General features: G+C 44.5%; 3 protein-coding genes across 4 annotated transcripts; all 3 read right to left on the bottom strand.

The window, feature by feature from the left end:
* Positions 1-2,576: 2,576 nt before the first annotated feature.
* On the bottom strand, positions 2,577-10,422 carry micall2b (mical-like 2b). 2 transcript variants are annotated; one of them, XM_088374254.1, is made up of 16 exons: positions 9,137-10,422; positions 7,872-7,920; positions 6,869-7,010; positions 6,607-6,794; positions 6,404-6,531; positions 4,673-6,280; positions 4,411-4,592; positions 4,257-4,317; positions 4,015-4,121; positions 3,864-3,922; positions 3,620-3,743; positions 3,360-3,462; positions 3,184-3,257; positions 2,979-3,093; positions 2,846-2,892; positions 2,577-2,711 (listed from the first exon to the last, which is right to left on the bottom strand). In XM_088374254.1, the coding sequence occupies exons 1-16, from the start codon at positions 9,277-9,279 to the stop codon at positions 2,635-2,637; spliced, it is 3,207 nt and encodes a 1,068-aa protein (XP_088230380.1). In that variant the 5' UTR covers positions 9,280-10,422; the 3' UTR covers positions 2,577-2,634. The 2 variants fall into 2 exon arrangements, with proteins under 2 accessions (XP_088230380.1, XP_088230381.1); XM_088374255.1 differs by having other exon boundaries at positions 4,257-4,314; positions 9,137-10,421.
* Positions 10,423-11,334: 912 nt separating this feature from the next.
* Positions 11,335-18,146, bottom strand: gaa2 (alpha glucosidase 2). The gene is made up of 21 exons (XM_088372764.1): positions 17,989-18,146; positions 17,242-17,341; positions 16,397-16,918; positions 16,148-16,293; positions 15,897-16,062; positions 15,721-15,817; positions 15,411-15,530; positions 15,023-15,141; positions 14,811-14,942; positions 14,632-14,742; positions 14,459-14,572; positions 14,224-14,308; positions 14,038-14,155; positions 13,829-13,962; positions 13,569-13,720; positions 13,305-13,453; positions 12,919-13,060; positions 12,745-12,843; positions 12,470-12,634; positions 12,067-12,213; positions 11,335-11,931 (listed from the first exon to the last, which is right to left on the bottom strand). Exons 2-21 carry the CDS (start codon positions 17,320-17,322, stop codon positions 11,869-11,871), a joined length of 2,862 nt encoding a protein of 953 aa, XP_088228890.1. The 5' UTR covers positions 17,323-17,341; positions 17,989-18,146; the 3' UTR covers positions 11,335-11,868.
* Positions 18,147-18,795: 649 nt separating this feature from the next.
* Positions 18,796-23,278, bottom strand: LOC148399617 (uncharacterized). The gene is made up of 6 exons (XM_088372769.1): positions 23,036-23,278; positions 22,053-22,188; positions 21,011-21,948; positions 20,735-20,945; positions 20,553-20,642; positions 18,796-20,379 (listed from the first exon to the last, which is right to left on the bottom strand). Exons 2-6 carry the CDS (start codon positions 22,180-22,182, stop codon positions 19,661-19,663), a joined length of 2,088 nt encoding a protein of 695 aa, XP_088228895.1. The 5' UTR covers positions 22,183-22,188; positions 23,036-23,278; the 3' UTR covers positions 18,796-19,660.
* Between the last annotated feature and the right edge of the window lie 382 nt (positions 23,279-23,660).

Here is a 23,660-nt window from a genome sequence, read left to right as displayed (position 1 = left end):
TTTACGGAATGTCATAACTGTTGCGCTTCCGAGTCACGGCGAGCGGCACGTTTTGTCCTTTCAGAAGTCTTTTCGATTCTTTTCCAAATCCACTCAACGGATACAGAGCCATCTCCTCGACATTCGGGTGCCCCTTATCCCGGTGGTGCCTTTAGTGGCAGTAGTAGAAATCGTCGCGATCAGAAAGACATCCAACCTAATTAAGAAATAACTAAAAAAAAAAAAAAATATATATATATATATATATATATATATATATATATATATATATATATATATATATATATATATATATATATATATATATATATATATATATATATATATGACAATGACGACGATTGTGGACACACACAAAGACCATAAAGGAATGCAACGTCACTGAAATAGCCTCTCATAAAGGAATGGAACGTCACTGAAATAGCCTCTATGATTTCACTTGCGTACCATTGGTGCCACGGCTTGTTTTTCCTTTGTGAGATGCGGATATCTTAAGCCCAAAATTGTTTGGACACGATTATGTAAGCAATGCACAGGCCATCTTTCGGAAACAAATCCTGCAAAAATAAAAAAAAGATTTTATTGTAACAATATCGGAGTGGGGATTCATTACGATTTTGTTCATCCCACTGATATTCATGCCGGATTGTTTTTTATTGTTTGTGTGTATAAAAAAAAGTGTTGTTTTTTTTTGTTTTTTTTTTAGTGCCGATACAAAATACCATTGCCAGTTACCTAAAAAAAAAAAAGACTGACTTTTTGAACTCTAACTATTTGAAGCACCTGCGTGAGCCTGGCTTTTACCGCTTCGATTGTAATGAAATACAAACAGTAACCATTATACGAAACCAAATGAAAAACAAAAAAGATCATGAAACTGCAACCAATATAGAATTGGAAATAAAATATGCTAGAGCTTTTCACGCAACATGCAACTGCCAGTTACACCGAAAAGAGGAATGCAATTTGTTTCGTAAATCTACGGGTCTTCAAAAGGGAAACAAACTCTTCATGAAAATAGAAGACATTTGGTTTCAAGTTCCAAACTTTATAATTGTGAGCAAACGTTTCAAACCTTATATAAATGAATGTTATGTTTTTAAATTAGAGGTCCATATCAAAAATTCAGTACATGACAAAAATGGCTTCGAGCGTAATGAAATAGACACAGTAACCATTATGCAATAGCAAATAAAAAGCAATTAAAGATAAAAGCATAAAAGTACAATCAAAATAGAATTAAAAATAAAATGAGCTACAGCTTTTCAGGTAACATGCAACTGCCAATTACCACGACAAGATGAATGCAATTTGTGTTTTATAAATCTAAGGGTCTTCAAAAAGGAAACAAACTTGTCAAGAATAGAAGAAATTTTGTTCATATTCAAAAGTTGTTGCGAGTGACGTCATGCCTCCCGCAACGCCTCCACAGTGCAAAGGCACCCGCCCCGCGATCGACTTGATTGATTGGCCTGAGCTACCAGCAGCAGTTCAAAACCATAAATGCATGTATCACTCAACTTTTTTATCCATCCATCCATCCATCCATCCATCCATCCATCCATCCATCCATCCATCCATCCATCCATCCATCCATCCATCCATCCATCCATGTGTTGATGTTGTGAAAAATGACCACGCCACAACTTGAACAGTGCAAACGTGGTAGGATCAATACTTTTTAGCTCAAATAAAAACAATTAGCCCTTCAAGCACCATCAGTCTAGACCAGTGGTTCTCAACCTTGTTGGAGGTACCGAGCCCCACCAGTTTCATATGCGCATTCACCGAACCCCTCTTTAGTGAAAGATGAAAGTCCTTTTTTCAAGTTCAAGACATCGATGTTTTTTGCTGGCGCACAAAATGAGCTGTGCATGAACATCACCTTGTTCAAAGAACAACACCAACACAATGCATGAACTCACAACGAATTACATACCGGTAAATCAGAATTCACACAATAAATCAGGTTTATAATCAGGTCGAACCCCTGAGACCCACTCACCGAACGAACCCCTGGGGTACGATCAGACCCAGGTTAAGAACCACTGATATAAATCATAGCACACTACAAATACAGGTCAGTTTAACCATATTAGGATAAAAGCCTCTTCAAGTTACCTCTTAATATTAGCGTCCCCAATCCTATTAAAAAGGTAAATATACAATAAATACCATGTTTAACTACAACTTAGCAGGCGGTAAACATGGAAAATGTTGCATCAGAGCCTACGCCCATTTTAAATCATTTCAGATCCAATATGGATCACATCAGCTAGCCAATGTCTGATTTAACAAAGCAGATTATTTTTGTCAAGTCAAAAAAATAAGTGCGGTAAAACTATGTTCCATGATCTATCTATCTATCTATCTATCTATCTATCTATCTATCTATCTATCTATCTATCTATCTATCTATCTATCTATCTATCTATCTATCTATCTATCTATCTATCTATCTATCTATCTATCTATCTATCTATCTATATGTGTGTTAAGTAGATTAAGAGTGTAAGTGGATTAAAATGAACTGAAGCCATCATTAACTTCTCATGCTGAGAAAGACCCCCCCCCCCCCCCCCCCCCGCCCTTCCAGTACCACAAGAGGGCAGCAAATGAGTTTACTGCCAGGCGTCAGCCCTCCTTCTTGCTCCCCCAGGTGAACAGTTTGGATATGGGAGACTTTTTCTTTGGTTTGTCTTTTTTTACACCTGGGAGACGACATTTGGACACATTTAACAATACACCGAAAAGCAACACAGTTCCGCATTTAGCGCAAACATTTGTCAACCCTGTTTATTCACACGACTGAATCTGAAGTTCTAAAATCTGGTGAAATACTTACTAAAATTCTCCATCAGTTTGTTCAGCTCCTGGTCCTCCTCTTCCTCTCTGGTAGAACAGAACAGAGAAAAACAAAGTTGTGATTTCACCTCTGTCAACAACATCGTGTCAGTAGTGTTTGTTTGCAAGCTTACCTTAGCCTGTCTTCGTCCAAACCTTCTACAATGGCATTGCGGCCGTTGACGATCTCCATCAACTTGCTCATCAGCTCTTCTTCTCGCTTGCGTTCAAATGCCGTTTTCAGATGTTCTGTGAAGCATATGACACATTTTCCAGTCTTGAGTCACAGCTGGAGTAGAAGAAAAACAAAAAGAAAGTGAAAGGTGTTTGGTTCCTCACCTGGTTTTTCGATAAGCTTTCGAAGCTCCTGCTCAACACTTGGCTGCTGTTCCTCCAGGTCCTGGGTTTTACCGCTATACAAATACACATAATAGTCAAGCAGGAACTGATGTACGGAGGGAGACCTTCGGGCCAAAAATCTGTCGGACTAATCATTCGACTCGCCGGCGTCTCACATGTAGACGAGCTCAGACTCCCGCCGCATGGCCACCTGCTTGTTCCTGATCAACGTGAACCATTCCACCATCAGCTCGTCCATGAGGGAGTCATCCTCGCCTTCTGAAACGCAAACGGCGAGTCAGTCGTACATATATATAGGGAGTATAAAAAGTCCGCACACCCCTACGCAACTGCCAGGTTTTTGTGATGTAAAACACATAAACAGACCAAGGGGAAGGATTTGACTGAAATTTGACACTCGACTGCGGAAACAAACCGTCTTCGCTGTGCCGGAGTTTGGCCTCCAGCTCCACCCCTCTCTTCTCCAACTGGTTGAGATTATCTTCGATCTCCATCAGCTCCTTCATGATGGCCTCTTTGGGAATGAAGTCGGGCTTCATCTGCACATGAGGGCAGTCAGTGGTAAAGAAGCACAAAGTGACACGTGGCTACTGGTGATGGCGGTAACCCCATCATTAACACAGAAGCATCCAATCGCAGCAATTTTCCCTTGAAGTCACCTTCAAGACTTTTGATTCCGACGATGTTGTCGTGTTTATGGGGTGACCATTACGGATGCCTGAGAAAGCAAAGAATGAGAAAAACAATGCAGGGACTTGCACAGTCACAGGAGGACCCCCGAGCTGCAATAGAGCATCTGCTGATTTGGACCTTGGGATGAAGGAGGGTTCACGGGTCTTAGAGACACCTCGGACAACTCGGAGACTCCGGCGTTCTTAGACGGTACTTCAGTGGAGGACTGAGCTGTGTCGTCTGATCTGTAGTGAAAAAAAAAGGGGCCAACATTATCCATCAATTTAATGACAGAAAGGAATATGTAAAAAAAAAAAAAAAAAAAAAAATGTAAAAAATAAAAAAAACATCAAGAGTCACTAATAAACAAAAAGGCTTACTTTGATTCTTTAGGGACAGGCTTGAGCATGGACCTCCAGTCGCTGGGCATCTCCGTCTCTGCTGACCAAGAACATATTTGTGTGAAATGATATGAAAGTAATCATCAATAAATATTTTAAAGCCATGCTAATGTCAGTACGGTCAAATTGATACCTGAAGTGTTGGGCGGTGCTGGCTTCGAGCCCCCGAGGCTTCTTTCTGGAGCTCTGCTTCCGAGTGGGCTCGTGTCGGAACCGTGCGGCTGCAGGTCGGAGAGGATGGACGGGTTGACTTTGAGCTTCACCCTCGCCCTCCTCGTCTCCGGCTCCTTGGTTCCGGTCTGGACCCGGGTTGTGCTTAAGAAAGGGGTTGAAAGGAGTGTTCAGATCTTCTCCACTGGAAATCAACAGCGTCAAGTATCAGTTGGGGTCCTTACGCTGAATCACTTTTCTTGGCCGGGTCTGCCTTTGGTATTTGCTTACTGTTGTCGTTTTCTTCTTTTGAGAGTTTCTTAGCGGTGTCCACCGCTTTTGCTTTAGCATCCTCACCGACTCCAGGTTTCTTATTACCTCCTTTGCCCTCATCGAAATGCTCCTGTAATCGACTTTTGCCCGTATTGGCAATATTTACAATTGCGACATTACTACGCTGATTTTCATCGTGTTTCTTTACACCCGCTTTGTCGTTGTTAACGTCCACCTTGGTCTGAATTATAACCACCTTGGCGACATTTCTCGCCGCAGATTGATCTCCTTGGGCTTTCTTAACGGGATCATCAGACTTGAACTCTTTCGGGGCGATATCTGCAGTCTTGGTTGCAGGTTTCTTGTCGTCGCTCTCGGCCTCAAAGAACTTCATTTTGGACTGGATGGTCTTGGCCGCGGTGGCAGACGTCCGAGGCGCTGCAACGGGCTTGGTGGTGATGGCAGCCGGTGTAGTGAGAGTGGTGTCGGGAATACTGGGTCGGTTCGTGACTGGACAAGTCTGACTCTGCGTAGCAGCCATGATGAGGTTCAAAGCAGCTCTATGTGGAGATGAAGTTCTGCCAGAGATACCGGAAGGGGGGCTTGGTTTGTGGGGGGTTGAAGCAGGCCTGTTAGGAGATGAAGTTCTGCCGGAGATGCTGGAAGGGGGGCTCGCTTTGTCGGGGTTCGAAGCAGCTCTATGCGGAGGTGAAGTTCTGCCGGAGATGCTGGAAGGGGGGCTTGGTTTGCGGGGGTTTGAAGCAGGTCTATTAGGAGATGAAGTTCTGCCGAAGATGCTGGAAAGAGGACTGGATTTATGTGGGTTTGAAGCAGGCCTATTAGGAGATGAAGTTCTGCCAGAGATGCTGGAAGGTGGGCTTGGTTTGTGGGGGGTTGAAGCTGGCCTATTAGGAGATGAAGTTCTGCCGGAGATGCTGGAAGGGGGGCTTGGTTTGCGGGGGTTTGAAGCAGGCTTATTAGGAGATGAAGTTCTGCCGAAGATGCTGGAGAGAGGGCTGGGTTTATGGGGGTTTGAAGCCGGCCTATTAGGAGAAGACGTTCTGCCGGAAATGCTGGAAGGGGGGCTTGGTTTCTGGGAGTTTGAAGCCGGCCTATCAGGAGCTGAAGTTGTGCCGGAGATGCTGGATGGGGGGCTTGGTTTCTGGGGGTTTGAAGCCGGCCTATTCGGAGATGAAGTTCTGCCGAAGATGCTGGAGAGAGGGTTGGGTTTATGGGGGTTTGAAGCCGGCCTATTAGGAGAAGACGTTCTGCCGGAAATGCTGGAAGGGGGGCTTGGTTTCTGGGAGTTTGAAGCCGGCCTATCAGGAGCTGAAGTTGTGCCGGAGATGCTGGATGGGGGGCTTGGTTTCTGGGGGTTTGAAGCCGGCCTATTCGGAGATGAAGTTCTGCCGGAGATGCTGGATAGCGGGCTGGGTTTCTGGACTAGCGATGAGGGGCCCAGTCTGGGCGGCGCCGTAGGCGTCACCATCACGCTGTTGCTTTTGGCGAGGCCTGTCGAAGGAGGAACACTCGAAGGCGCATCCCTTAGGTGTGAACTTATGATTGGAGGGGCCAGTAACCTAGGAGATGAGGGGTTTGGAAGACAGAAACAGGAAGCAATATCAGAGACACCTGCACAGGCGAATGCGTGACAATAACAAAAACACCATCCTATCGGGTCAGATATGATCAATAAGTCTTACCTTGCGCAGTTCCTGTGGTAGAGCTTCCCGTCAATGAGCTGTCGTTGCACCAGATGAACGTGTTTGTTGCAGGACACGCACTTGTTACTCAGAGTTCCTACTTCGTTGGATTTCTCAGCAGCAACGTCCTGAGAAAGGTTAGGAGTGCTTGCATACATTTGTGTGACATTTTCAACAGCCGCACTTTTTGGTATCGGTTGTACCTGTCGAACGGTTCTGGGTTGTCTCGGGCGGGGGAGAGGTGCTGTGATGTTCGCTAAAGAAGGTGGATTGTTCTCCTTGGCAGGCTTGGATGAAGGGAACACCTTGGACATCACCGGCGCGTTCTTTTTCCCCGACGGCCCATGGGCGAGTGGCTCGGCGGGACGCTTCACCGCCGCCACACCACCAACTGGGAAAAACACAGATGTGTGAGACGTGATGAAGATGATGGGAGGAGAACTAGAGATAGGCGGTGATACTCACTTGGGGAGCGTCCGTGGAAGTAGTTGTAGTACTGCGAGACGTACGTGAGGATACTGAGGCGGTCCGGAACTTTGAGCGCCACCATGTCTTCCGCATCCAAGAGCGCAGGAATTCCGAGCTGCTCTTCGGCGACCCGAAAAGCCTTCAAAGATCACCAGCAGAGGAAAGTAGACTCAAAAATGACTGCTATTTTAATTTCCAGTCAGTGTCTAATTCACAGGCAAGAATGTGATCTTCATTATATGATTTTGTGACATCCATTGATTATCTTTTTACGATCAAACAATTTTTTATGAACGTCTGCATGGGGCTGCCAGATGTTGTAGGGTGGTGCATGGGTTTGGAAAAGCTGTTCGACAACTTCAAATGTTACAAATAAAGAAAGTCAAGCACCAGCAATGGTCATAAATCATTAACCAAGAACATTAAGAACGTGTCGTAAAAACGGATTAAGTTTGCTTTGACAGATGGAACACTGTCCACACTTACGCAATGAACACAAGAGGAATTGTACTATCCCACAGTCCGGACAGATCCGAAGCGAAATAGCAGGAATGCACCTGTGCGGCCAAAGCGTTGACACTTTTTTTTTTTTTTCCTTCTCAAAACATGTTTAAACACTTGAAATCTCTTGAAGCGCTCCCATCCTTTGACATTCCTCCGGAAAATAAATGAAAGCACCCCTACTAAGTAATGTCAATGGAAAATGACAGAACGACTGGTTGGAGTTCCTCAAGGTTCCGCGCTTGAATCAATGTCATTTTAAAAATAATTCATTTTAAAAGCCAAAAGATGGGACACGTGTCGAATTTTACTCATGACGTGAGCTTTCTAGTGATTCCCCTCATTGTTACTCTAAGTACTCTAATTGTAAATTAACTTTACTTAGGAAGTGCAACGAGAAAATGCGTCTTACCAAGCCGTTCTGGAAATTGTGATATATTAGATTCGAGATTATAGTGTGGGGAGGGGCGACTCATGCTAGATGTTGGTAAACTCTTACCAGGTTGTTGTTCTCGTAGACATTTTCTTTCTTTAATGAGTCGAAATCGCTGCAAGAGGGGGAAAGATAATTATTAGGTAACAACTGCCAACTTCCTCATCTGTTCATTCTAAAAGATGAATCTGCCTTCTTGAGTCATGCTCAAGCACCTCATGACAATGACTGACTTTAAACACAGTTAAATCCTCAGTCTTGGATTATCGGAACATTTTGCGTGAGATCACTGAAGCAATGTTTTGTAGTCTGCGACACAAACAGGTTTGAGGGAGATGTTGGGACAAGCCCTTGATATCTGGGAAAAAAATGTATAAAATGAAACAAGGAGCACATCTTACTGTTTTCTACAAACCCAAACAAAAGCACAATTCATGAAAAGTCAGCTTGACCCTAAAACACATATTTTACTCCTTCTTTCCTATTCAACAGTCAAGTTTCAACAAGTTGGTTTCATCTTGCGAAGAAAAAAAAAAAGCACCAACCCACATGGCGGTCCCCAGGGTTCTGTACTTTGCCCAATGCTTTTGCTATTATAACAATTCCAATGCGATCTAAATCAAGACTTGTTTGGAAAAATAAAAATGCCTTTACGGAGAAAACTAGAATGCCATAAATCAACATAAAACAAGGACCTCTGCCAAGGCTAAACAATGTGACTCATTATCACCTCCTCCATTCCAGACCAATAGGTATCGGTATTGTGTAGAAGTGGGTGTGAACTTTAATGTTTTTGTAAAAGAAAAAAAAACAATAGAGGGAAGGGAAAGTCAGATAAGATTTGGAATTATTGACTGATAGGTATCTAGGGAAGTTAAACTAGGATGTGACCAGTAAATATTAACACTGATAATACAACCGACTTGAAATACAGTATTCAAGCTAGTTATATATATTTTCCGTGTTATCATTGGGTAGTTTGGCTTTTTTTTTTTTTAATCACATCACTATGCTAGCAAAGCTATCTTTTGATGGCAGACTGGAACTACTTTGTATGCAAGTGTTGTCCATTGTGTAGTTAAAGACAGCATATAATTACATTTTTACTTTATCCCAAATGACGTTGCAGAGTCCGTTTTTGTTCCTAATATATCCAGTTAGGACCCACTTCTACGTTTACCAAACTAAGTGATTCTACTTAATTACACAAAGCTAGTACTCTTCAAAACTTTAGAGGTAGCCCAGCCAGTTGAGCTTCTTCCTCATTTTTAAGTAGCAACGATCCCAAAGTTAGTCGACTTAACTAGTCTCATGTTTTATGTCGTACTCACATGAGATCCGGTCTGTGTTTGTGAATGATGGCACAGAAAGCCAGGCCGTCGCGGAACGACGTGGTCATGTTAGTGACAGTCACATCCCGGTAGCCATCACACTGGACCCGGCACCACTGCTGGAGAGCCTTTACCGCCGACATCCCGCAGGGCTCGGTGGCAGCTCCGCCGCGGACTCCCTCTCCGCGGTGGTGGATCCCCTCCCCCGACTTGCCCTGCTAAAACCGCGGGGTTTGCCTACGTCCACAGTGGAATACACTCGTGAAACCTTTTTCCTCCACGGCCACGCTGGAGCATGAGGGTTCCTGAGTATGGACGATGCTGCGCCCTCGAGAGTTCACACCGATATCGACCAGTCAGCGGACACCTCTGGAAGGTTGGTCGTGACGTCTATGTGGGCGTGGCTTAATATGCGCATGCGTATACGAATTTACTGTAAATTGTTTTTTTTCCAATAAACACAAGTTCGTAAAGCAAATTTGTGTGGTTGAAAACCCATGTAGTTATCTTTGTATTAAGTTTAATTTTACTGTAAAGTTAAACAAGGACTAACAATAAACAACTTTTATGAGGACTTATGTGCCAAACTGCTGCCTGTTGTTAAATTCTCTGCTCCTAACCAATATTTTTGCTTGCAATTTCTATGTTAGTAAACAAGGCACAATCAGCCTGTCCTGTCTTGTCTGCTGGGTGTGTCAGTTTCACACGCATGCAGCATAATTTTCACATTCATGCAGCATAATTCTTTGGCCCGTAATAAAGCAGGGAGGTGCAAGATAGCTACTAGTCATCTTAATGCCTACATAAATACTGTATAGTGTGACTACTAAACCAGCCATGCATATTTCACACTGATATGGTGCTTAGCTTATTATTTAAAAAAAAAAGTAGTGGGCCCAATAAAGGGGAGATGGAGAGTTTACAAAAATACAGGGGGAAGTCAAGAAAAAAATCTTAAACGTTTTATGTGGCCGGTTTAACAAAGCTAAGAATTACCTAACAATTTTATTAACCGTTTAACAGTCAATTAACTGGAGAGATTTCTCTTACCCCAGCTTCTTTAATTTGAATTTTGCCTGCTCAATTTAGAGCAGTTTGAGGTTCCTGTCTCGGGGTTAGGGTTTCTTTATAATTATAAATATTATCGGTTTGTGGCCATCCTACTGCTGCACAGAGCTAACCTGAACTTCATCTCCAACAACATGAGCGGCCCCAGCCCACAAAAGTTTCACGATAATAACCTCGGTGGTCTCAAGTGATCTTCACTGGTGATATCAGGGCTACTTTTACATCGTGACATATGCATGACCATGACTCACGATGTAACACAAACATTTGCTTTGGTGACATATTAAAGACTTCTTGTATGACACGTGAGCCCAAACTGTGATTAACAATTGTCACCTCATGATTTTTCTACCATTGTAATCACTGATTGCATAAAGATTAGCTTTTTTTTTTTTTTTTTTTTAGCGGATTCAATATGCCTTCCTCATGCTACGAGCACAAAGACAGAAAGTATGCGCGTGGTTGTTATGTTTGTGTCAAGTCTCAAGACCGCAAAGCGCCACGTTTTGAAAGAAAAGCATTCCACGACAGACACAAAAAGAGGAAATCTGTTTTTAGGCGATTTTTATGACTCCCAAAATGTCTCATGCCTATTTTTGCAGGGAATTTATGCTAATCTAACCCCCCTCCCTTTAATGGAACACTACGCAAGAATAGAGTGATTGTAGGCCAAAGCCCACCAGCACCCCCCACACAAATAACTAATCCTCCCAAATCCACACAGGAAATGCCCTTGTCAGAGGAAAATGCTTTTAGACAGACCCCCGCTGCTCTTTTCTCTCTCTCTCTCTTTGGCCCCGCCCCCTTATGACCAACGAATGAGTGATTTACGAATCATCTGGAAATAGTTAGCATGTGAACAGACTGGCTTGTGTACAGCCTTTTAGCATAGGGACTTATATCTAGTGGTTGACTTTGATTCAAGAGGCTTATTTTTAATTTTTGTTTTTGGAAGACCAACACCGACATGGACAGCCACATCGATATTTTTCTCTGACAATACGGTGAAACGGCAAGAAGTGAATTGTAATATGTAATAAAACGTTTTTGGAATGTTCCCTTAGATTTAAGGGTTAAAACTACAAATGTTGATGTTGAGGTGGGGGAGTGAATACAACTGAAAATGGCCATTTCTGTTATTCAAATACTTTAAAACCAAATTTTATTGCTACGCAAACAAAACCGGCCAACATGAAATTTTTTCAGGCAGCAAACAGCAACTTTGCAGGAAAATGCAAACGAAATCACAAGATACCAGTGTTCATCTCATAAATTAGTGCAAAAGAAGCAGCGCTGACAGTTGTCTCCGGGTTACTGCACATCGCTTATTGCCGCTGTGGAGGAATCTCAAAGACGTACTTACATTAAATCCAAATTAAACATCAATGTATTTTTGTTTTTGTGCATTTATGTGCACTGACATATCCGTTTGGACATTTATTCAAACCTTGCCAGGAATGCACCAGCGATGAAAACAAACCCCTTGAGTGAAGTTATAGGGTGCTCACAACCAAGTCACTAAAATAGTCAATAAAAAAAACGTTGGCTGGATTTTTGCTGCATTGAGTGTCTATTTTTTGTCAGTCAGTCAGTCCTTCAGGCTTACTTGGAGAACCACCAGCAGCTACAGTAGAACAAAGCAAGCGGTGGGTCGGTCGCGGGGCTCACAGCCAGCTGATGGTGAAGTTCTGATTGAGGTTAAGGTGGAGATCTGCGACTGTTAAAACCTGCCAGGACGCAGAGACAGTGAAGCAAAGATCAACAAGTGCTACTAAAGCCTAAAAAAACAATCTGCATTCTCAGGCAATAGTGGAAGAGAATTGCAAACTTGTGTATGAATAAAAGCATCTCCTCCACCTCACCTGGTTGCTCCTGTATGCAAAGGCAGCATCTGTGGAGTTGACCAGCACCTTGCTGGGCTTCTTCTTCACGCCGTAGAAAGACACCGACTGCACCGTGATGAGCGAGGCCTCCAAGTGGGCGCGGAGCACCTGCGAGCTCATCGTTTGCTACGGAACCGAGGGAGGAATCAGAAAGTCAGTTGCCATTTTTATTCGGTACACTTTTGTCGTCTACCAAAATAAATTTGCTCTTAGACAATGCCCCACCCCTCACTTCAACAAAGCTCCTTTACACCAGGAAGTCAGCCTTCCTTTTTAATGCAGCTTTTTTTTTTTTGTCTGATGGGTGTGTACAACGTTGTGACAATTGACCCGGTTCTGCAAGTTTCTGCCGCAACGCAACAAGCACGTGTGCGTACGGTACCTGAGCCACGCTGAAGACGATGTAGGCGTACTGGTTGTTCTCAAAGGTGTCGAGGCTCTCTCCGTCGTCCCAGAACAAATCGCCGCAGGCGGTGCCGTTCTCCGATAACGCGGTGACTAGATGAAGAGGCTGCCCGCTGCTCACCCACAAAGTCAAGTTGGGAGTCTGTCAATTGCAATCGCATCCACTCAAAAATAAGGAATCTCCCATTGGCACATTTAAATCCAGTTTGAGGTTTCACTCACTGATTGGAATAAAAAGACCATTGCGATTACCTGCGTCGGAATAATAGATCCTTCCCGCAAATGCAGGTTGATCTTATCGAGGGGAGCAGAGAGTCGCACTTCTTCACCTGTGCTGTTGATCGAGTCGCCCTGGACGGGAGCCGCGCCGGCGGACGTGTAAGAACTCCCCGGCAAAGAGGCAAGAACTCAGCGTTCGTCACTTACCGTGTAGTAGTCATACCACAGACCCTCTGGGAAGTAACCCTCCACAAAGTCGACTTTAGCATCTAACACTGGAGTCACCAGTAGACTCCGCCCCCAGAGGAACTGCTTATCAATATTGTATGTTCTTGTGTCCTTAGGGAATCTATTGAGAGCATTGGGGAGGGGGATAAAAGAAAATATCTAAAAAAATAATCATTTCAATTTGAAAGTGACCTTTCACAAATCTGATAGCAGGAAAGAGCAGCGGCACATGAATCTAAGTGAAGGGTCGATTTTACAAATATTGACAATAAATATATCTTAGTTGCTGTGTTGGCACAGCGTAAAAATGATGATGAGGTCCGTTTAAAATCTCTTTGCCTAAGTTTTTCCCTCCTTTTACTTACTCAAACATGAGCGGCCGAGCAACGGTGTGGCCCTTTGCGTGCGCGTGATGAAAGAGCGTGTAGAGGAGCGGGAAGAGAGAATAGCGTAGCAGCAGAGCTTGCTGCATGGCGACCCTAGCGAACGGGGTGAACGCCGTCGGGTCTTGCGGCTGGAAGCAGAAAAAGAAATGACAACGCAATTCAGTCCAAGAGAAACAATCGTAAATCAATTAGCAGTGACCCCGTGGTTAGTGACGACGCTTTGTGTGTCTTCGGGACGCCGACCTTCATGTCGATGGCGTTGTGGTTGCGAGCAAACGGATAGAAAGCGCCCAATTGTGTCCAGCGGATGCACAGCTCCTCCTCCGGCTGCTCGCTGAAGCCGCAGATGTCTGCTCCCACCAACGGAATGCCCAGGAGGTTAAAAGTCAAGACACCTGAAAGGACATGACACAGACGGAAGCTAAAATGGCAGTCCCTGGAACCGCCACTCTAAATGTCAGAAGAAGGAACTTGAAATATGGCTTTGTGAGTTTCTTGCTGACCCGCTATGGAGGAATAAAGGTCCGGCCATTGACTCCTGTTGTCTCCCAACCAATGGCCAGTGTACATGCCCTGACTGGGGAAGGTGGAGCGAGAGATCACAAAAGGTCTCTTGGCCAAGATCCTCCTCAGAGCGCTGGGAACGTGACAAGACGACCGATCAGAAAGCAAGACAAAGTGGATGTGACTGGTTTCCTCAAACTGTACCGACTTTGCAGATGCTTTGCCTTCCATGAGTCCATACAGGCTATGAAGGTTGTAGTGTGTCGATTGGTTCTGTAATGCGGATGCGCACACTGTTTTGGCCTTCAGAACACCTCCTAGCACACCTAAAAGGCGTATCGGATGTCATGTGACTTGGAACGACATTGATTCTTGCCGGATCAACTTCTCCCACCTGGTGTGTACGGAGGATTATCCAGCTTGTTTGATGGGCAGCTGTTAGTGGATCCATCTACGAAATTTGATGGTTCGTTCATGTCCTAAACAAAATGACAGAGGAGGTTGGGTTTAACGACATGAGGAACATTTGTACACACCCAAAAAAAAAATGTTGCTAGTTCATCCCTATATGGTTGACAAAATTATTAATTATATTAATCAGCTTTATTGACCAAGTTTGTGATACTTACAATCCATAATCCATCAAATGGCACCTGGTCATGGAACCTCTTAAGATTCTCGTACCACCATTCGTGGGTGACATCGTTGGAGAAATCGGGAAATACCGTCAGGCCCGGCCACACCTGGAAAAAGAGACCCGGTTTTTCTTTTCTTTGCGCCCCGTCTTTGAAAGCATCCTCACCTTCCCAACGAGTGTTTTTCCTTCCGCGTCTTTGATGAAAACTCCTTTCTTGAGTCCTTCGTCGTACGGCCAGTAGGATCCTTCAGGCTGGACGCTGCTGATACCGACATCCTGAAGGCAAAGACCATCAGACTCTACCACAAAACAATACGCGAGTACTCGAGGTCTGTCGCGCTTACAATGATCGGCACGTAGCGCTGGTTGTGATGGTGCAGGTCCTCCACCATATCGGGGAGCGTTGAAAAGCTAATCGGGTCAATAGTGAAGTCCAGAATCCGGTCCATGTGGTCGATATCATTCCATTGGACATCCTTGAAACCAAAGACAGGGAGAATTTTTTTTTTTTTAACGTCTTCATGGTTTCCGACAGACTATGCTAATTCCACACTACCTGAGGTATCCCATAGGTCCTCATGCGCTTGACCATCTCCCAGGTGTCGTTGCTGGAGTTATAGCCCCAGCGACACAGGTGGTAACCCAAAGCCCAGTAGATGGGCATCGCCGGACGACCTAAGGACCCCGATCATTGATTGAAATGAAACTCATGTAAGGTACGCATAATGAAAAATAAATATCAGTATATTTACACCTGAAAAAGTATCAGGTACCAAAATGTATGACTCAGTGTCCTTTTGAAGAAAAGAAAAAAAAAAAAAAAAGACCAACACTCAGAGCACCTCTGCCACCTAAATGTTGCAGATGTACAACCACATTTTATTCTAGCGTCATTTTTAAAAAAAGAAATCACTATTTGAGATGATTACACGATCCAAAGTTACCTATTACGTCCAGATACTGTTCAACTACTGATCCGGGATCGGGACCAAGGAAGACGTAAAAGTCGAGGATCCCACCGATTGTGCGCCAGGTGAGGGCCGGGGCAGGCTGCAGGACAACATCTGGAGAAATAGAAAATGGAAGTCAACGGAAAACAAAAGTGGCCTCTGCTCTAATGCCTGCAGTGTCTCAATTAAATATCTTCTTGAATGACTAAATGCCACATCCTTTTTGTGGCTACAAATATGAAACCAATTACATTCAGAGTAAATCTAGTTCCGTGCCTAACAGCAAGTTTTGGAACACGCTGACCCATTGCATTGCTGTTCAGAAGGAAGAACCCATGCGCATTGCTCTCCTTCTCCATTCCAAGATAAAAGGGATGAACTCCATACAGATTTGTTTTAACCTGGAAAGAAACGGACATTATAGAGCGTCATCTACATCAGAAGTCCTCGGTGAAGCTAGGAATGAGGAAGTCCCATCACCGTAGGAGGAACATCCCTGGCCCACATGGTGAGCGTGTTCCACTGGACGTCATGCAGGAAGCTGGAGCGGTGCTCCCCCAAGCCGTAGATGTGTTCGCTGGGCAGGGAGGTGGAGAACTGCAGGAACTGATCGGCGTAAAGGAGAGGAGCCACGGTGGTGTTCAGGCTGAAGGAAAACAAATAGGATGGACCCATGGAGAGATTACAAACTGGATGGATGCAAAAGTGTGAGACCTCATTGTATAACTTACAGGACTGCTCCTGTAGAGATCCTCCTCACGACGAGACCGAACGGCTTCTTGGAGAGCTCCACGCTGTAGTCGGGAGTTTCTGCCTTCTTGGTGAGAGCGGGAACGGCAATGGGAACTTCGTAGCGTGGACTCGAAGGGTCTGTGATCTAGTCGGAGGAAAGGGGGCAGCCTTAAAATGAGGTCCACATTAAGAATGGGCAAGGCATCAATTGAGTAAAAATAATAGCCTGGCAAAAGTGCTTCACTTACCCTGACCCGGAGCCTCGTCTCCGTCTCGTAGCGGACATCCAATTCCAGACTCATAACGTCTGCCGGGTAGTAAGTCTTCACGTCTTTGACAAGCGTAGCTCTCATCCCCAAGCTTGTGTCCTTCATGGACTCGATGGAGTAGGAGGGGAACTCCGGGGAATAGAAACACCAAGGAACACCGTTGCCTCCCGAGGGCTCAGCTTTAGAAGAAGCAGGGATGAAGCAACAGTTCCTCGCTTCGCACATCTCTCTGGTCACCACCACTTCTCTCTCCGGGTAACAGTCAAACCGCCACGCTTCCGGGATGAGCCCGCAAGTTTCCCAGGTCTTGGTGGTGTTGGCTTTGGCCGGCGGCGGGTGTCCGTGAGGCAGCAGGCTCGAGGGGCGGTGAAGCCAGAACATGGTGCCCAACAGCCAGCCGCCGCAGAGGAGAAGAAGCAGACAGCCGATCACCAGGAGCCCCGTGGTGGACGAGCATGGCATACGACGGGGGAGCAGAGAGGCGAATTCCGTGCGTGACGCCTTCGGAGGCAGAGAACATCATCGTTACTGAATAAATCTTTTTATATCTTAATGACAACATCTCATGACGCATGGAGGTGCGTGTTATTTGGCCGTTGGGGAGGGGAATAAACAAAACAAGCTTTACAGCTTAGTAAAATGGAGCAATATTAGTCGTTTTATTCAAAATAAGACACCTGGGAACTGTTTGAAATGGGGAAGGGGGTATAGTTTAAGAAAGTAAAGCTTTCTCAATGGGAAACTTCATTTTTTTTTTCTTATCAAGGGGAAAACACATTTGACTTTTGACATTTGACAGACTTAATAATAACTTATTAACTCACTGGATTTTCGTCCTCGTCGCCAAGTTGATTGACTTCAGATAGCTGGACATCTTCAGGTTTGAGGAGCTGATACGACACCATGACGCTCCCACGTGTGGCTCTGAGATAACCGGCAGGTCAAAGTGCAATAAGAATGGATTTCTCTTTTTGAAGGTAGTTAAAAAGGTTTTTTTTGGGGGGGGAACAATAAATACAAAATTGACTATATCAATTAGATCCCCCACAAAAAAAATGTGTACGTAAGGACTACAAGTAAAACTTTAATCAATTTCCTCCACCATTACTTGAATAATAATCCATAATAAAGGGAAACATTACATACCAACACAAACACAATCACATGCAACATAAAACATCCTATCTTGAAACTTTATTTACAAAGTTTCTTCTTTGTAACATTATATTAATGTTTTCATTTCATAGTATCTGCAGTCAGAATTATCATGTCATGTTTCATACTAAGCAGCTCGTATGAAATGACCGTTCCAGCCATTTTTGCTTGCAATCAACACAACGCTCTTACCTTCGCATATTCCACATTGAATATCACATAAAGACGACTTTAAACGTTTCCCCAAAAAATACAACTAAAGTGGTTCCGTCGTAGAATATTAACTCTATGTAATTGTAAATAATAATTACGATTTCAGCGGATAGTCGCTAGCTAGCTAACTCGATTAGCAACAGCGGCAGCGGTTAGCGTGATGAAGTACAAAACTAAATGAAAGTTTCTTAACCTGCTCTTACCTGAAGGATAATGAGCAGCCAAATTAAGGCATGGGCATGAAGAAAAACATGTTTTACGTTGACTTGGCAATGGCAGACACGGTCCAAGGAGTGTTCGATCAACGCTGACGCAATGTGCGTCTGTTTATTTGTGTGCTGCATTTAAAGGCATCGAAATTTCGAGATTCCGCTCGAGAAACCAAACCAATTCGCCCTGGTTGGATTTAAAATGTCTCTTGCTCATTGTCAACCCTAATCGAGAAACTTTATTGGGTATAAATTCTGTAGCTATAAAGACATTTTAAGAATTCATTAAAGTTCGGTGGCGTTTCGATTTGTCCTTCTTTGACCCCTGTGTTGCGTTCAGGAGTTGCTTCGGAATTTGTGAAAACAAGTATTTTAAGTCATAGCTGCATTAATAATATGAGAGATCAGTAATTGATTTATTTTAAACGCAATTAGTAATACCTGAAATAAATACTTGCCTCAATGATTACAGATTTGTCCTACATTTCAAAATATTGATTAAAGAGTAAAAGCTAATTAGAATGAGCTGTACTTCATAGATATAAAAGTAAAATAACCACAAATTAAATTTGGTAGGAAAAAAGTTGTGACCATGATTTTTATTCTCACCATGAAATTGATTTTAATTTTAGCACAAGGTGAGATTGGCCCCAAGGTTGCTTCAGCGCACACTTGTTGTCTACGTAAAATGGCCAAGCTGCAGTTGGTGCCTCCATGAGGAGCCCTCAAAGAACCCAGCTTGCGAAAGATCCTTGTAGAATTTGGACACAGCTTTTGAGACAGACAAAGCCACAGGGGGGAAAAAATTGCACACTTTCATTCTATTTCCAGAGCGTTTTTTTAGATTTCAAATTCTAGTACAACTTTCTGGAGAAGGGCAACGCAGGCCAAGCACATTTGTGAGTACAAGACTGTCATAAGAATAATAAAAAAACAATATACACAAAGGCAAAATGTTTGTTGGCCGCCATAGGATGAATACAATCAAGTTGCATTTTCACTTTTTTTGCTCCCATTTATAGCACTGTCCTAAAACTAGCAATCTAAAAAGATGCAATATTTGGATAAGGGTATAAGTCACGCACGCACTCGGAATATACGTAGCTCGACTTGTGTGACTTGTGTGTTATTTAATTAAGCTGCGAGTTAAATATTTTTTCCTTAAGAATTAAAACCATCATGTTAATGCTATTGAGGATTCCATGATTTTCATGGAGCCGATTGGTTCAAATTGGCAACAGAGAAATCCTATAAAATGAAAATATTTGGGAAAAATAACATTTTGCCTCATATAACCTTTCAACACTTACACATACACTATGTTTAAAAAGATTTTTAGGGCAAGTGACGCCATTTTAGTCGCAGTAATTTTGACGCGTCGAGTTGGGGAAGTATAAGTCCATTAGTGGACACCAAGTGGCCACCTCCTTAAAAAAAAAAAAAAAAAGGCATTTTGGTGCTTGATCCATAGTCCACAAAAGCAATATTAATCAGAAAACTGCGTTAGAACATATAATAATCAATTTTGACTTGACTTAAATAATATACGTTTTACATGATTTCTCTATTCTGTGGATTTTCATCTTCTACGAAATGGCCCGCAGCAAAATACAAGCTCGGCACCCCTGCTTTCCAGTCAAAAGCGACTCCTGTAGAAACCACACCTCTATCTAGGTGTGCTTTCTAGAAATAAATCCTCTTCACATTTGACACTTTGACTACACACACCAATCCAGGACTTATTGTCCAATATGTCTTCGTCTCCAACGCTGAAGCAGGAGTCCTCCTCCGCCTGCAGGAGCTGGTGCTTCCGCTTATGGAGCCTGAGGCTCTGCGACCGGCTGAAGCCCCGACCGCACACGTCGCAGTTGTACGGCCTCTCGCCCGTGTGGAGCCTCAAGTGATTCTTGAGGCTGGAGGAGCGCGTGAAGGTCTTGTCGCACTCGGGGCAGTTCAGCTTGTCCCCGAAATGGGTTTTCTCATGTTCCCGCAAGCGCCCCGACTGGTTGAAGCTGCGCTCGCACATGGAGCAGTGGTAGGGTTTCTCGCCCGTGTGCGTAAGCCGGTGTCGGTTCATGGCGCCCGAGTGGGCGAAGCACTTGCCGCACTCGGGGCAGGCAAAGGGTTTCTCTCCTGTGTGGACCTTCTGGTGGCCTTTGAGCTGACCCTTCTGGGTGAACTGCTTTCCGCACAGGGCGCACTGGTAAGGTTTCTCGCCCGAGTGGATGCGCATGTGGATTTGCAGCGCCGACATCTTGTGGCAGTCTCTGCCGCATAAGCCGCAGCAGTACGAGCTTGTGATCCTGTTGTTCTTAGGCTGGTCCTTCACCTGGGAGGTCGGCGAGATGATTCCGCCTGATGCATCCTCACCGTCCTTTGGAGGTGCTGTGGAAAAAAAAAAAACAAGCAAGGGACACTTAGGCCTACTATGCCACTGTACTTTCATATTAGCATGTTTCAAAGGTGAGACAATTAATTGACAACAATACACAACAAAAATGACTTGCCTCGCGTTTTCAAAAACGAACCCGACAGAATCTTTGCAGAAATGCACTTACTGTTGATAACATCATCGTCTTCTTCTATTTCCTCCTTCAGGGAAGGTACATTTCTGTCCACGGCAGGACATTCTGTAGCCAGCGCTTCATCTAGTCAACAGAGGAAAAACAAACAAAACTGGGCAGGTTAGTTGGAATCATCCGCATATTATCTGGAAAAGTAACGTGTCATGTTAAAGTACCGCACAAGGGTTCCTCCTCTTCCTCCTCTTTCACGACTACGCTCATGTGCGGGCTGGAAACTTCCTTCGCCTCCGCCTCATCGGAGTTATTTTCAACCTCGGCCGCTTGGTCACAGTTGACCTCCTCTGAGGAGGAGGAAGAAGAGGAAGAGGAGGACGACGAGAAGGTGGCGGAGGCCTGAATGCTTGGTGCGGTTTGAATGACAGACACCTAAAAAAAAGTTAGTCACTTAAAAAGACTGATAATAATCAACTGACTGAACTTCAACTGCTCACCTCAGTGCTGATGCTGTCGACCTCCAGGTCTCGCTCAGATGACTCTCCCGCTGCAGTTTCAACCGCAGATGCTCCATATTTAATCTGCGAGCAAGACTTCCTGTGGTTCCTTAGGGTCCCCGCCAAGGAGAAGTGTCTCCCGCAGTCGCCGCACATGTACGGCTTCTCGCCCGTATGTATCCGAGTGTGCCTCCTGAGCTCGCCGGGCGCCACGAACGACTTGTCGCACTGCGTGCAGCTGTACGGCTTTTCCCCCCTGTGCGTGCGCATGTGCGTGGTCAGGGTCCACTGTTGGGCAAAGGTCTTGCCGCAATCCAAGCAGTGGTAGGGCGTGATTCCGGTGTGGAGCCGCTCGTGGCGCACCAGCGTACCCGACAAGGCAAACCTCTTATCGCAAAAGGAGCACTGATAGGGCCGCTCGCCCGTGTGAGTCCTCTGGTGATCCCGCAGCTCGGCGGCGGAGTTGCAGCTCTTGTCGCAATCCGAGCACGGGAACTTCTTTCTGGTGAAGCCGGCGACCACCTCGGAGTGCATGGCGTCCAGGTGCGTTTTGAGGTGCCAGTGGCGAGAGAAGCTCTTCAAGCAGATGGAGCAGTGGTACGGTCTCTCGCCCGTGTGCGTCCTCCGGTGGAGTCGCAGCTCACCCTGGCTGGCAAAGCGTTTCTCGCAGAAAGTGCACGGAAAGGGCTTTTCTCCCGTGTGGACCCGCTCGTGGATCATAAGCAGACCCTTCTCGGGGAATCTCTTGTCGCACATGGAGCACGGGAAAGGCCTCTCTCCCGAGTGCGTACGCAGGTGGCGCTGGAGTTTGGAGGCGTAAGGGAAGTCTTTCCCGCATACGGAGCAGGTGTGGAACGAGGCCGGCTTTTCATTCTCGCTCTGATGGAACGCCGTGGAGGGAGGTTCTGTGGCTCCGCTGCCTGGGCTGCCACTCTCTCCTGGGTGGAAAAAAAAAAAAGACAGACTTGTAACTGTGAAAACCACACAAAGTTAATGACAGTGCTTGACAGGCCAACTCCAATACGAAAGCGATCCAACTCACGGAGATCAGACAAATCCACTTCTTCACCATCAGAGTTGATCAGGCAACCGATATCTTGCTGCTGCTGCTGTTCCTCTTCGGTCATTGTGATCACGGACCGTCCAAAGCAATCAGGACTCTCCGAGCCCATCTATGTCTATGACAGATCCAGTGATCAACAGTTGATTTATTTATGCTAATTATGATCCAATCAAATTTAAAAATGACATTGGATTAGCCTTTCGGAAATGGATGGATGGGATTTTGTTTAAAATCTGATATGCATGTTTACATAGGTGTGCACTCGTCTGACTAACACTGATTTCTAAACAATGCTTGAGATAAAGTCTAATGGCTTTGGTTTAAATTTGGGGACGGGAGCAAGAAGTTTTTCGTTTACATTTTTGCACAAAATGCGACAAAACATACATCTTGGCAGGCCCATTCTCAACCACTGCCTCCTTGCTGGAAGTCATCCATTGTGAAGCTCAAGGACACCTCAAAAGGGAGGATGCTTTGTTCGAAAGGGAGTGTGCATCGAGCCGGGACGTCACACAAAACGACAATCTAGCTTTAAGTGATGGAATTAACACGACAAACGAGTAAATACGAAGTAGCGTGTAATTATTTAACGTTCCGTTCAACCCAAGTGGATGATTTTCCTGTGCCACTTCACTGAGTTACCAAGCTAGCTTAGCAGCATTAGCCCACTGGGACTGTTTATTTCGCCAGCATTCGTTTTGATAACATTTCTGTATTTAATCACAAACAATTCTCATTAACACACACTCACTCAACTAAACGCATATCAAATGCCACTTTAATTGTTGTTGGTCACTGCTGGGTCTCAGGGTTCACTCGGTAAATTAGCAATTAGCGTTATGATTCGCCATAAAGACGACAACAAGTCCCCCTCCATTAAACACAATTAAGACATCGAGCGGAGATCAGGAAAAAAAAAATTAAGTTTGTCTCGCCTGTCTAACAAAGACATGGACACCAACCTGAGCGTAAATGTCTTCCCTCGGGTTACAAAAAAAAAGTAGTCCTCCACAAAAAAGGTTTCATTGAATATGCCACACAATTCTTCTACTTTTAACCCACATCTTCTCTATTCTAAGTATTAAAATAACTACCAATTGGGTATTCCTACTAATGGCATTGCTCAATCTAATAAAAATTGGTGTTGAGATTTTGTCCGCTTACTTAGCCCTAGAGATAGCACCGCGGGAACTTCCGGTTTATATTTTTTTCCCATTGCACAATAAAAGCTAAACTAAGTTAAGATTCTTGTTGATTATATTCTGTACGGTCAAGTTAATTAACACGACTGGATAAATGTGTCAGGAAAAAAATATTTATTTAACGTAGGCGAGGGGAATTTACAAGCAACATCGAAACTTCCGGTTTGAAATCAAAATAAAAGTCAACTTTTATTGGTTTCAAATGACATCTGCTAGCCAGAAGCTCAGCTGTAATGCTTTGAACGGGTTAGTTTGCGGCCAGCGGGCAAGGCACGAACCTCGTCTATCCCCTAAATCTGTTCAATCTGGGTAGTTTGGAACCCTAATTATATCATGTCAGATCAGAGATTCAATATGTAAACGTGGACACGTAGAAAATTCCATT

This window comes from Syngnathus floridae, chromosome 4 (assembly GCF_059516105.1).
Source record: "Syngnathus floridae isolate MCC-2025c chromosome 4, RoL_Sflo_1.0, whole genome shotgun sequence".
NCBI classification, from domain to species: domain Eukaryota; kingdom Metazoa; phylum Chordata; class Actinopteri; order Syngnathiformes; family Syngnathidae; genus Syngnathus; species Syngnathus floridae.
Note: the sequence above shows the minus strand (reverse complement) of the source record. Positions and strands in the feature narration are given on the sequence as shown.